Genomic DNA, 14,675 nt, shown 5'->3' with positions numbered 1-14,675 from the left:
GCGATGGTCTCTTGAGGACATCGGATGCGCGCGGCTCTGCTCTGGATTCCGGTGACCTTGTGTCTTTGTTATTTTTCATGGAGCTAATGTGGCCAGGGAGGGAGGTAAGTTGACACCCGGCTACACGGTGAAATTGACTGTGTCGGGCGGTTGCGATAAGATCTCCCGGTCAGCATAAGTGTGGCGTGCGACCCCCAGTGTGGTCCTACTCCGTTCCGCCCCATTGAGGGGGCGACCAGCGCTGGCCGCTGCCGGGAGAGCCCAATTCCTTTCTCATTACCCATACTGCCATTCTGTCAGACGGACCTCCCGTTGGTCCGTGTTAGACAAGTGAGTGAGAAGGACGAGAAACTGACAGACGGCTTGAACAAGACATGAATATCCTTGTCCATCACCTGTTTTTGGGTGATGTGAACCAGATGGTGTTTTTTTTTTAATCTGGAGATACGGTTAATAATGGTCATGATATGGAACAAAAAAATGCAAAATGCAAATGTTGTCTAAAATTACATTTTGATTCTGTTTATGAATTTATCTCAGGGGTTTAGAAGTCTTTGAATCAGCATCTTGATGTTTATATACAGTATACAGTGGTTAAAAATAAATCAAATCTAGGTTTTTGTGCTCATTTTATACATCTTCAGATCTGGGATTCAGAATTCAATCATACAAATGTGGTTTACACCACAACACGCACAAAACCGCTATAACAGGTTGTAGGAAAAGAGATAGTTCACTCAAAAATGAAAATTGTCATTTACTGACCCTCATGTTGGTCCACTCTTAAAATAAAGGTTCCAAAACTGTTTTTGCAGTGATGCCATGAATGAACCTTTCAGTGAACAGTTTCTAAAAGAACTGTTTTAAAGAACATTTTAAAAATCTAAAGAACATTTGTCAACACTAAAGAACCTTTTCTGCATTTGAAAGGTTCCGTGGATGTTCAAGGTTCTTCATAGAACCATTGATGCCAATAAAGAACCTTTAATTTTAAGAGTGTGTATGACTTACACAGTATTTTTATGTCATTATATTCATGCAAACTTGATGCATGATACTTTTGAAGTCCTAAAGTCATTGTTTTTTCCTTGTCTTATAATTATTTGTTTGCCATTTTGGTCTGTTTCCCACAAGTCTTGAAAGACAGTCACATTAAAGATTATTTTTATGGTGCCTCCATGCCATGTTTGGAGTTTGACAGCCTTCATTTCCATTTTTCATTGTAGGAGAAAGAGCACTATGGACATTCTTCTAAACATCTTCTGCGTTCCATTAAGGAAAGAAAGCCATACTGGTTTGTTATGACATTAGGGTGAGTAAACGATGACAGATTTCTCATTTCATGTGAATTATTCTTTGTACAACAAGCATTTGTGTAGATCGTCATGCATGAGCCACAGTGGGATCTATCTTGAGCACAAAACCACTATAACAGGTTGTTGGAAAAGGGATAGTTCACACAAAAATGAAAATTGTAATTGGCTGACCCTCATGTTGGTCCAAAGCCATACAACTTATTTTATAATAAATGAAATCTGAAATTTTAAGTATTATAGCTCTGTTCATGCAAACATTATGCATGAAGATGCTTTTGAAGTCCTAAAGCCAATGCTTTTTCCATGTCTTGTAATTGTTTGTTGAAAGTATGGAAGTGAGAATGAGATTCAAGAGCTACTGCAGAAAGTAAGACTTGTGAAAAATGAGCTAAATTTTGGTCTGTTTCACACAAGTCTTGAAATACAGTCAAATTAAAGACTATTTTTATGGTGCCTCCATGCCATGTTTGGAGTTTGACAGCCTCCATTTCCATTTTTCATTGTAGAAGAAAGAGCACTATGGACATTCTTCTAAACATCTTCTGTGTTCCACCAAGAAAAGAGGGCCATACTGGTTTGTTATGACATTAGGGTGAGTAAACGATGACAGATTTCTCATTTCATGTGAATTATTCCTTCTACAACAAGCATTTGTGCAGATCTTTATGCATGAGCCACAGTGGGATCTATCTTGAGCATAAAACCTCTGAAACAGGTTGTTGAAAAAGGGATAGCTCACGCAAAAATGAACCCTACTTACTTACTGACCCTCATATTGGTCCAAAGCCAAACAACTTATTTTATAATAAATGAAACACAAAATTAGTATTATAGCTCTGTTCATGCAAACTTTATGCATGAAGATACTTTTGAAGTCCTAAAGCTGATGCTTTTCCATATCTAATAATTGTTTGTTGCCATTTTGAAAGTATGGAAGTGAGAATGAGATTCAAGAGCTACTGCAGAAAGTAAGACATGTGAATAACGAGTTTTGGTCCATCTCACACAAATCTCGAACTAGTCACATTATAAACTACTTTTATGGTGTTACCATGTCATTTTTTGGAGTCTGACAGCCTCCATTTCCATTTTTCATTGTAGGAAAAAACACTATGGATGTTCTTCTAAACATCTAATGCATTCCAACAAGGAAAGAAAGTCGTTAGGGTGAGTAAACGTTGACAGATTTCTCATTTTATGTGAAATATCCCTTCACCAACAAGCATTTGTGTAGATCTTCATGCATGAGCCACAGTGGGATCTTGAGCAGATCAGGCCTTTCAGTGATCTGAATGATTGCATAAGTGCAGGGCCGTCCACAATCAAACAAGCTTACATTCAGGAACACTTTCCATCCCACACTTGATTGTACGTTGTAATTTAAACCTCACTTTTACTATACAATTTTCACACTGTACAGCCGTTTTTACCAGGAACACAAGGCAGATATGCAGTGTGTAGAAAAAAAACCCATCACACAGTCTAAACATGTAGATGTCACTTGTGAAACACAATGCACACCTTTCATATGATGCTTCCGTCCGTGCAAACTAAAATAACAGATGGTAAATGTCTGTCCGGACAGTTTTTCGAGACCTACTGTGATGCATTTACAAAATCTAAACGTTGTGATTGCAAATCTCTGCCTTGAATGATGGAAGTCATTATTCTGTTGTGAAGTCCGCAGATAAAACCATAGTGCTTTTCTCATTTCATGCTAGTCCTAGAAATCCCGAAGGAACCCAAGTTTATGGGATAACGTTTCATGGGTCATAAATAATGTTGAGGAATGCTCAAAACGTGTGCAACAACAACATTGCTTTTCTTTTCTTTTTTTTTTCGCCACTAAAAGTTTGCTTTCATTAGAAATAGAAGTCCACTCCAGATGCGTTCTGTGCCAGTGTAGAATCCACTACTCTTCACTCTTGTGCATATGGCAGTTTTTTTTGGTCCGTTTTTTTTTTTTATTTCTTTTTCTAATTTGTACACATCCACAGGAGAAAAGCCAAAAAGAAGTCTTCTGAATTATATAACACAGTCATCATTCAAAAAGATCTCTTCCTTATTTTTTTTTTACTTTATAAAAAGTCTGAAAGTGTCGCTGCGCAGCGGTTGGTTGGCAGGGAGGGGCGTGAAAGAGAGAACGAAGAAGGTAAGAGCGTTTCCTCCACTGCCCCCAATCAGATTCACATTTGAGCGATGGGTGATTCCACTTCGCCTTCGATGGATGACGTTCCACTTTAGATCTTGGCTGTGGATTGGCGGGATCAAAGCAGAAAGATAATCCTTGCTCAGAATGGGAAAGAAACAACAACAAAAAATCCATCTCTTTGGATTGGCGTCCTATCGCTACGATGTTCTCCAAAGGTTCTCGAGGAGATGCATTCGGGACGCGTCCCACGCGGTGCAGTAAATCAAATCAGGTGCATTGGTAATTGACAATCGTTGTAAGACGTACTCTATGTAAAACTGACGAAAGCTTTAAATTGTAACGCAATAGTAGTAACTAAATTGAGTCAGGCAAATAGGCAAATACCTACTGAAGCACATTGTCTTTAAGTGACATAAGTTGTCGTACCACCTTCTCAGATCCGTAGACCTCCGAATTTACGTCCTCATGGTCAGATGTGGCTGACCAAACCTCAAGACCTGGTCTAAGTTCAGCCCGTGCTGATTGGTTCCCCTACGGGGGGCCTCTCTTTCTGGTGGGATGAGCGAACGGCCTGAGTGGTATCCGGCTCCTTCCCATAATCCCTCTCCTTCTCTCCCTCTACCTTCCGTCTCTTCCTCCACCTCGCCATTTTGCCACCTCCTCCTCCTCAGATGTGCCTCTTCATGTGCAGTGCCAAGTGATCGGATCGAGAGAAACACCTGAGAGAGAAGAAAAAATACTGATTAGGAAACCTGTGCGACCTGAAATCTGGATGTTCCAACATTATTCAATTTGGTTGGGTTTGATGGGTTTTGATTGGCACCAAAGACTATAGATATACAAAGACAGTTCACTACTATTACTTGTGAATTGGTGAAACTGCAACATGCAATGTGGCGGAATATGCCCCGCCTTCTGTGAAAGAACCAATCGCTGAAGCTCCGTTTCCAACAGAAATCTTATGACTGCACATGCGCATGGACTGGTTTAGCCTGGAAAATAAGCATTTTTAATGCTATTTGAGCAAGTTTATGGGGAAGTTATAAACATTTATGGGGAAGTTAGTGTCAGATTTAGTTGCTGATATGAAATACACAATTTTATTGTGAGCTCGGCAAGCAGTTTTTAAGATTTCATGATTTCCCTATTCATGTAGATATGATTTGGCCTTGGATGTCCGAAATAGGCATTGCAAATATGTCCGTCGGGTGAACAGGCTTTCTTTGGATGGAACTAAGTTGGCGCTGTCTCAGTATTATCTGACAACAGATATACAGTGGATTGGCTGGACCAGTAAGGAGAACTTGTTTTAGTTGATTATAATTGCTTTCAACCTTTTAAATCTTTTAAATAACTTTGGTAGCATTTAGGAAACATTATACACCATTGACTAATTGCTTATTAGGATGCATATTACCTGCATATTGGCTGTTTATAAAGCATATATTAATGTCTTATTCTACATAACCATATTCTAGATCACTTAACACTAAAAAATATCCACATATAACTGCTACAACTACTAACTCCTAATTTTCTGTTTACAGATAGTAAAAAAGGTTACTTACTACCAATAAGCAGCAAATTATGAATTTATTGAGGGAACATAACTTGCCATTAACTGTGTTGCCATAACTTCTTACAATTTTTTTAAACATTTTTTTTTAGTGCTGAAATATATAAAAAAGTGGTTGTCCAAATAATACATTTCTTAAAATGAACAAATACATAATATAAAAATAAGTAATACATAAATAAATAAAAATAATAACTGTTTAATTTTATATTCTTGTGAATAATTAGAAATTTATTTAGTAATCATGCATGTAATAGGTATGAGGAATGGCGTATAAATAACTAATTATAAATTTTCTGAAGGAAATAAAATAAAAATAAAAAATAAAATAATTATTGCCTACAGTTATTTATAATAAATAATAGTGCTGGGCAACGATTTATCACGATTAATCGCATTAAAAATAAAAGTTGTGTGTACATATTATATGTGTGTGTACTGTGTGTATTTATTATGTGTGTATATATATATATATATATATATATATATATATATATATACACGTATGCATGTATATATATTTAAGAAATATATAATATATATTATTTTTATATTATATATAATATAATATATATAATATTTTTTTAAAATATATACTGTATGTGTATACTTAATATATACATATACATATATATAAATATGCACAGTACACACACATATTATGTACACAAAAACTTATTTTGGATGCGATTAATCGTGATTAATCGTAGCCCAGGACTATGAAATATAAATTTTTACTATTAAATAATAATAATAATAATAATAATAATAATAATAATAATAATATATTATTATTATTACTTTTACTAAAATTGTCTTAAAACTAAAAAAAGAGAGAGTAAAGGTCTAGATAAACCTATTGATTGTTGGAGCATCTTGACCCATCCCTAAGACATATGCTTCCATGCTAAGTCTCACCTGTCCTGGAACGGGAAGGGGAGGAACACGAATTGGGAAATCAAGGGGTGTGTTTTTGGCAGGGTCGGACAGATGGCAGATCAAGCCACTGCCAGGAGGCACCAAACCAGCTGGTGTACCTCCACCCTCTTCCACACCCCCACCCCGCCGTCCTGACAGGGGGTCCGGACACGGTCGGGCCGGATTAAGACTGGGCCTGAGGGCCACGGCTACAGGTCTAGCGTCTCGGTCTACTGTATTTACTGTTCAGACGAGACGGGGAGCCCCTCCGCACGCTGCTCTCCGCTGTTCCCGTCAACTCCATCATTGTAATGGTAATCCGGGGCTCCCTTGACAACGGCAGAATGGATTCCCCAAGGTGTACGAGCAGCCAGGATGACAAGAGAGGGCGGAGCTGAGCTCAAAGTGAGATACGCAAGTCTAACAAGCATGAAGGACCTATTTATACATCAAAGCGAAGACGAGTTAAGATTCACTTCAGAGGTGGAAGCTCTTGGTCAATACCAGGAGGCAACTGTCTCACAGGCACTGCGCCCAAATTGAAAATGTTCTGAAAGAAAGCTCAGATCTACGTGCTTAGCTTTGTACCCAAATGGAAATGCATACTTTTTATATTTTATGATGTTTATGTTTTATGAAATAAAAGTACTTCCAAGTAAAGTATGTTGGAACATTTAGAGCGAACTAGCATGCATTTGCATTGATTACAGCTTTTGTGTGGAGTATCCTGAATCTTTTGGTTTAGTAATGTCTAAGACAGAACTGTTATTGCTGGAACTAAGCTAACAATATCCGAAAAAGCAACTGGTTGAGATGTCTTCAGGTAAACACTATGCAATTTTAGGCCCAATTTTCTGACAAAAGCCTAAAATCTGAGCCAAACTGTTGCTTGTTCTCGTGAGTGACGATCTCGATCTGAGAGAAGAGGCGATGCCGAAGAATTTGATACAGAAAAAAAAAGAGAAAAAAATACAGAAAAATGGGTATATTATGAAATATTATTGGAGTTTAAAATAGTGGTTTTCTATTTGAATATACTTTAAAATATATTTCTATGATGCAAAGCTATGATGCATCATTACTCCAGTCTTCAGTGTCACACAATTCTTCAGAAATCATTCTAATTTGCTGACTTATCATAAATGTTGGAAGCAGTTGTGCTGCTTCATATTTTTTTGCAACCTTTGATACTTTTTCTCGATTCTTTGATGAAGTTAAAAAGAGGAGCATTTATACAAAATAGAATTTTCTAACAATGTAAGTATTTACTATCACTTTTTGATAGTTCTTTTTAACGTTTTATTCATGAAGTAATCCTGAAAAAGTATCACAGATTCCAAAAAAAAAAAAACATTGATAATAAATCATTATATTAGAATGACTTCTGAAGGGTCATGTGACACTGAAGACTGGAGTAATGATAAAATTCAGCTTTGCATCACAGAAATAAATTTTATTTTAACGTATATTAAAATAGAAAAACACTGTTTTAAATTGCAATAATATTTCACAAGATTACTGTTTTTTATGTATTTTTAATCAAATAAATGCAGCAAAAAAGACTTTAAAAAAAAAAAAAAACATTAAAAATCTTACTGATCCCACACTTTTGAATGGCAGTGTATTAAGACACACACACTACTGTACAAAAGTCTGAGGTCACTGGTATTTTCATCAACAAAACAAAGACTTTAATCCAGTTATTTCTATTTTTTGCTGTAATGTTTCCAAACATTTCTTTTGGCATTAATTGTAATAATATAGTGAGATTTTTGGCTTTTGGAGCATCCAGCCTGTCTGGAATGACATGAAGAATAAAAAAAAAACTGAGCCGGATTAAATCCAGAAGAAATGTAGCAATGTAGCAAAAAATAAAAATAAATAAATAAATAAACTGTTGGTGAAAATACTGGCCTGAGACTTTTGCACAGTAGTGTATATATAGTACAATACAGTGCTAAGAATCAAATAAATTAGTGACTCTTTCTTTGAACAAGTTTGTTTTGTGTTATCTTGTTGTACTTGACTGTCCAAACAAACTGATTAACTAGAATGAATTCGACCTCTCAGTGCAACATAAGGAAAAAAGAAAAAATTATAGGACATTTTAGTTTCCCCAACTAATGTGAGTAAATGTAATTGGGGAAGAAATGCAGCAGATGACTCTAGTTGTCACTCACCACGCTCAATCTGAAACTTATTTACGAGATCTGGCGAATACAGAGAAACCATTGTCTGAACAGCAGATGTTTTAAATCATTAAGCTACATCTAGCGGCACAGGTGACAGGTGGACCATATTAGATAGAGATTTGAAAATGAAAAGATTTCAGACTATTCATCACATTTTTAGACCCAGGGCACCTGTGTTAGATTTCGCCATTAAAAATAATGTTTAAGATATAAATCAGGTTACAGAAATTGCTGACCATGAAGTCCCAAAATCCCTACAAGGTGCTAGAACTTAACGAGGCTCAGTGAGAGCTAAATGAGGCTGATTTGTTTTTATTATTAAAATTACAGTATTACAAAGCAGCATTTCTTCAAAAAAAAAAAAAAAAAAAAAAAAAAAAAGTGTATATATATATACTTAAGATGCTCCGCCTTGCAGAATCTGCAAAATGTAAATTATTTTACCAAAATAAGAGAAATCATGCAAAATGCATGTTATTTTATTACGGTACAGACCTGAATAAGATATTTAACATAAAAGTTGTTTACATATAGTCCATAAGAGAAATAAAAATGACTGTTCAAAAGTTTACATACACTTGATTCTTAATACTGTTGTTACTTGAATGATCCACAGCTGTTATAGTTGTCCTAAACAGGGACAGAAAAATTCTTCAGGTCCCACAATTTTTTTTGTTTTTTCAGCATTTTTGTGTATTTGAACCCTTTCCAACAATGACTGTATAAATTTGAGATCCATCTTTTCACACCGAGGACAACTGAGGGACTCATATGCAACTATAACAGAAGGTTCAAACACTCACTGATGCTCCAGAAGGAAAAATGATGCATTAAGAGCCGGGGGGTGAAAACTTTTTGAATTTGAAGATCAGGGTAAATTTAACTTATTTTGTCTTCTGGGAAACATGTAAGTATCTTCAGTAGTGTTTGACGGGCAGTACTAAATGAAAAAAAATATGATATTTAGGCAAAATAAGAAAAATGTACATATCTTCATTATTTTCAAAAGTTTTCACCCCCTGGCCCTTAATGCATCATGTTTCCTTCAGGAGCATCATTGAGTGTTTGAACCTTCTCTAATAGTTGCATATGAGTCGCCCTCTCTGTCCAAAAAAGGACAGCTGTGAATGATTCAGGTAACAACACAGTATTAAGAATCAAGGGGATGTAAACTTTTGACCTCAACTGTATATTATTTTCTATAATATGAAGTATAATATTAAGCTGCAACATGTCAGGTGGCATTTGCAGGCGTCACATAAGTGATCATTTGGTGTTTTGACTCACCTGTCGCAGTGATTGCACTTGAACGGCTTGGCGCCGGTATGTTTTCGGTAGTGCCTCGTCAACTCGTCGCTTCTCGCGAACCGCCATTCACAGCCTTCCCATGAGCACTTGTACGGCTTCTCCCCTGGTACGGACACACAAACAGACGCGCGCACACACACACACACACACACCTGATTAAAACCGCACTTTCTTCCTCGTGGGGCCTTGAAATCAGCGACTCGGTCCAGCCAGCCGTCTAATTCATTTGTTTTAAGTTGATTAGCCTATCGGAAGAGTGTCGACACAATTGGAGTTTATGAAATACATGATCGTCATTAGAGCGCACAGCTGTCGGACCAAATGAACTCGCACTCGATGAGCTTCTTCAGTGCGTTTAACAGATGTGAGAGGCTGCGTTCACATTTTTGATGTTGTATGTTTTCGTTGTGGATGGGAGATGCCTTGTAGGAGAGCTGCGGTTCGTATGGGGTCTCATCGCTCGTTCATTAGCGCTGCTGAACGTATCGTATGAAATGGGGGGCAGGCAGAGTTTATTTGGATCTCTGGGAGAGGTGATAATTGGAGTAGTAATGATGGGTAATGGGGAGGAACCTCATATTTACTGTCAACCAGCTGGCCCTGTCTCCACTGTTTGCCACATCTACAAATCTTCTGAAACAAGACTGTAGCTTCATATAAATAGCTTGACAATAAAAGTCAGATTTTCACGCAAAGATGCCTCCTAAATTTAACCAGCAGTCATTAAATCAAAATTGATCCTATTTACTATTTTAATACGTGTCAGTTTATAACATAACATAATAAACAAAAATGTTTATTTTTTAATCAATAAATGCAAGCAACTTTCTTTTTTACTGACATCTGATAGAGTGTTAAAAGTAAAGTAGTTTCAGGGAGGAAGTAGAAACTAAAAATAGCAATATAACAGTTTGTTTTACCTATGCAATTGATTGACTGATTGATTTAAAATGTTCTTTTATTTATTCATTAGGTTATTAAAAGCCTCTTTATTTATTGGTTTATTTATTTATTTATTTATTTAAAAAGCCTATTTATTTATTTATTTACTTATTTATTTATTTATTTATTTATTTTTTAACACATTTATTTAATTATAAATAAAGCCTATTTATTTATCTGTTTATTTTAAATGTTTTATTTATTCATTGGGTTATTAGGTCATGAAAAGCCTATTTATTTATTTATTTATTTATTTATTTTAAATGTTTATTTTTAAATTTATTTTAAAAAGCATATTTATTTTTATATTTTTGAATGTTCTTTTATTTGTTTATTTTAAAAGCCTATTTATTTATTTGCTTATTTGAAATGTTCTATTATTTATTTATTTATTTGTTTGTTTGTTTTAAAAACGCATTTAATTATTTGAAATGTTCTTTTATTTATTTTTAAAAGCCTATTTTATTTATTTTAAACGTTCTTTTATTTATATATTTATTTATTTATTTTAAAAAAGCCTATTTAGTTATTTGTTTACTTTAAATGTTATTTATTTTTAAAGCCTATTTATTTATTTTAAATGGTCTTTTATGTATTTATAAATATTTGTTTATTTTTTTGTTTATTTTTAAAAACATATTTAGTTATTTGTTTATTTTTAAATGGCCTTTTATTTATTGACTGATTAATAAATATTTATTTATTTTAAAAGCCTATTTAAGTATTAGTTTATTTTAAATGGCCTTTTATTTATTTATAAATATTTTTTTATTTGTTTGTTTGTTTTAAAAAACTATTTGGTTATTTGTTTATTTTAAATGTTCTTGTAATTATTCATTAGGTTATTAAAAGCCTATTTATTTGTTTGTTTATTTGAAATGTTCTTTTATTATTTATTTGGTTATATTTGAAGCTTGGTTGCTCATTTATTTGGTTATTTTCAAAGTTTGGTTGCTTATTTATTTATAAAGCTTATTTATTTATTTGTTTATATTAAAGGTTATTTTTTTCCATTTAAAAAAAAATACATTTAACAACCGTATTACTCTGAATCACATCACTATGCAAGTGGACTGTGAATTCATTTCGTATCGACTTGTTGTTGAGCACGAAGAATCTTCCATGACGGCCACACTTTCATTCTGAGCCGTAAAAACAACAACAAGTTATATTTAGATCAGAATTTGAGTGCTAAATTGCATTCCCTTTCACACACATTCACAAGCTAGCCACATTAAGCAGGACAGGTTTAGACCTGTGCTCGCTACGACCGCAGCACCAGCCAATTATAAGTCAGGGAGGCATGGATGCTCGAGTTTGTCGCCTAGCAACCGGGCAGGAGCGTAACGTAGGAGGCAGCAGTGGAGCCGGCTCGATCTGGCATCGTCTGTCCCTCTGTGCCACCAGCCAATTACGGCTCATACTGGCAGGGGAGGATGCAGTTGCCTGGCAACCGGGATGTTACATGATACATGTATGTACAAGTGGATATAGGTGCGTATGCATGCGCGCTCGTGGGAATGAAAGTGCACGGACGAGGCTAGCGGTGTAAGCTGAAACCAGCGCCGAGACCTGAGAATCGTTCCCAATTATAGAGTCCCGTTCGGAGACACACCAGTTGCCTGGCAACTCCCCACCCCCATCACACAACCTTTCCTCTCTCACACACACTTTTTCTCTCTCGGTGCACCCTTACAGGTGCCGGAGTCTCGCTTAATTACATTTTCTCAGTTAAACTGGAGACAGAAAGACTCATTATGATCTGTGCGGCTCACGGCGGCACCAAGCAGAAAGCCATTTTCTGCCCTTCACCGCTCTTCCAAGTTTTTTTTACGAATCAGACTTCGTTATAATGGAGCGCAGAGCGACAGACAAAGTGGAAACGAGTGGCGGCGCGTTCCTCTCTTCGCCCCTCCGTGTCTCCCTGAAAACCCGCGCTTATCTCGTTCCCAAACGCCATTCATAAAACGCTCCAGAGGGCAATGTCATTTCCATTCACGCCGCCTTCGTTTCTGTACAAATCTCAATCACAGAATTTGTCCAAGTAATAACGCCTCCGAAATAGGATTTCGCTAATTGCAAACGAGCTGACGAATCGCTTTGGCATCAGATTTGAACGCAGCTCATTGCTGCTTTGTTTTTTTTTGAACAAATGCAATACAGAAATTTCTCAAAGACTACAGCTAATGAATAATGCAGTTGTACTTAGCAAAAAGGAATTACAATTTGCATTATTGTGGAAAGCAAGCAACAGCACAGTTTAAACATTTTTTTCTGCAAATAATATAATAATAATATAATATAATATAATATTAATAAATTAATTAATTAATAGTTTTTGCAAAAAATCCTCTAAATAGTCTATAATAGATTGTTTGGTATCAGAGTTTAATACAACTCATTGCTTCTTTCCTTTTTTGGATAAATGCAATATAGAAATTGAGAAATTGATAAAAAACTAGGGCTAATGAATAATGCAGTTTTAGTTAGATTTGTCTGCAAAAGGCCAATATAATATAATATAATATAATATTAAGTTTTTGGGCAAAATAATAATAATAATTTAATGTATTTTGATATTTTAAAAACTATATTTAAAACTTCAAAATGTCATTTGATTATATTTTAAAACGAAATATCAAATTAAAATATATTATATTATATAAAATTTTTTTTTTTTTTTTCAAATTCACATAAATTATCATTTTGTCTCATTCACATCAAACCTATACTTAAAAATAATACATGATATTATATTATATTACATCATATGATATTATATTAGATAGTTTTTTGCACTGTCACAAACTCATATTTTGTCTCAATCACATCAAACTTTTACTTAAATGATATTATAATATCATATAATATTATTATATTATATTATATTATTATGTTTTTTCAAATTCAAATAAATTCACATTTTTTTTTTCTCATTTACATCAAACCTATAATTTAAAAAATAATATAATATAAGTTTTTATAGTAAAATCAAAGACTAGGACTAATGCAAACTGCTGTTTTAGTTGGATTTTTCTGCAAAAATATAATGGATTTTGAGATATATATATAATCAAATTTAAATATTAAATATATTATATTATATAGCTTTCTTGTCCTTTTTAGACCTTGACATAACGTCTTGGTATTCTTGTGCATTCTGAATCTTCAATCCTCGTGTCATAATATATACACACGTCCTAAATACTTTCTAATACATCAGAAGGGAGCCATTAACATGTGGCATGTTCTGGTTTCAAAACTTGGGGATCTGCCCTGGCGTGTTAACAGGCGCACAGCAGACATAGGGAAATATACAGGCGAGTACGTCTCATTCCAGCCGGTCCATCCATCATGAGGCAGTTATTCACTCCGTGGACAGCTTTGGGACAGCAGTCTGAGTGCTTTTGGATTGAGATCGAAGAGACAGAGAATTATGGCCGTTTCCTGCACCATTCGAATCTGCTGAGGAAGTACTGTCGCAACCTTGAGAAAATGTTTGCCGCCGAGGGGGCTGGACAGGCACGCTGCCATGGAGACGACGAAGTACCATTAATTACATCAGCTTGTCGCTTATTGTGGAAAATAAGACTGATTGCGCAAAATAAGAAAATTAATGATAAATGTGGTGGAAATGACTGAGTATTTCTAAATATATCATGTTATTACTGTAAGAGCAGGTTAAGTGTTTAAATCTGCAAATAAACTAAATACTTAGATGAAACAAATGATGCCATGGCATTGCCATGATGCCAGGTTGTTTATACAGTATTTTCAGTAGACCTCCGGTAAAACGGTAAAGTAAGTCACTAAATCATTAATTGAGTTGATTTGTTCTAAAACATTCATTCACTCATTGAGAATGGATTTAGGATTAACTCATTATTTCAACTAATTTATTCATGATTCATATATATACTTTTTTGTCCCTGAATGAATCTGTGTTTTTAAACAAATCAACTGAATAAATGATTCAGTGACTCACTCAGATAAGTCACTTTGATTTAATTTCTGAAACAAATCAGGTGAACTGAATGATTCAATGACTCATTCAAATACACTAACTTATAATTCCCGAATAAATCAGTGTTTTAGAATAAATCAGTTTTATAAATATTCAATGACTCACTCATAAAGAAAGTCACTTGATTCATTCCTGAATGAATCCATTTTTCGGAACAAATCAGTGGAATGAATGACTCAACGACTCACTCAAATACAGTTACTCATATTGTTCCTGATTAAATCAGTGTTTTAGAACGAATCAGTTT

General features: G+C 34.8%; 1 protein-coding gene across 1 annotated transcript in view; it reads right to left on the bottom strand.

Annotated features, from left to right (window-relative positions):
* Positions 1-1,213: 1,213 nt before the first annotated feature.
* The window catches only part of klf7a (Kruppel-like factor 7a), a 46,717-nt gene continuing 33,255 nt past the window's right edge, over positions 1,214-14,675 (bottom strand). The window contains exons 3-4 of the mRNA XM_051118030.1: positions 9,442-9,565; positions 1,214-4,187 (exon numbers count right to left, since the gene is read on the bottom strand). Of these exons, the coding sequence (XP_050973987.1) occupies positions 4,136-4,187; positions 9,442-9,565 (176 nt within the window). The 3' untranslated portion in view covers positions 1,214-4,135. The remainder of the gene's footprint in view (positions 4,188-9,441; positions 9,566-14,675) is intronic.

This window comes from Labeo rohita, chromosome 1 (assembly GCF_022985175.1).
Source record: "Labeo rohita strain BAU-BD-2019 chromosome 1, IGBB_LRoh.1.0, whole genome shotgun sequence".
NCBI classification, from domain to species: Eukaryota; Metazoa; Chordata; class Actinopteri; order Cypriniformes; family Cyprinidae; genus Labeo; species Labeo rohita.
The sequence above is the reverse complement of the archived record's forward strand: the minus strand, read 5'-3'. Positions and strand labels throughout refer to the sequence as shown.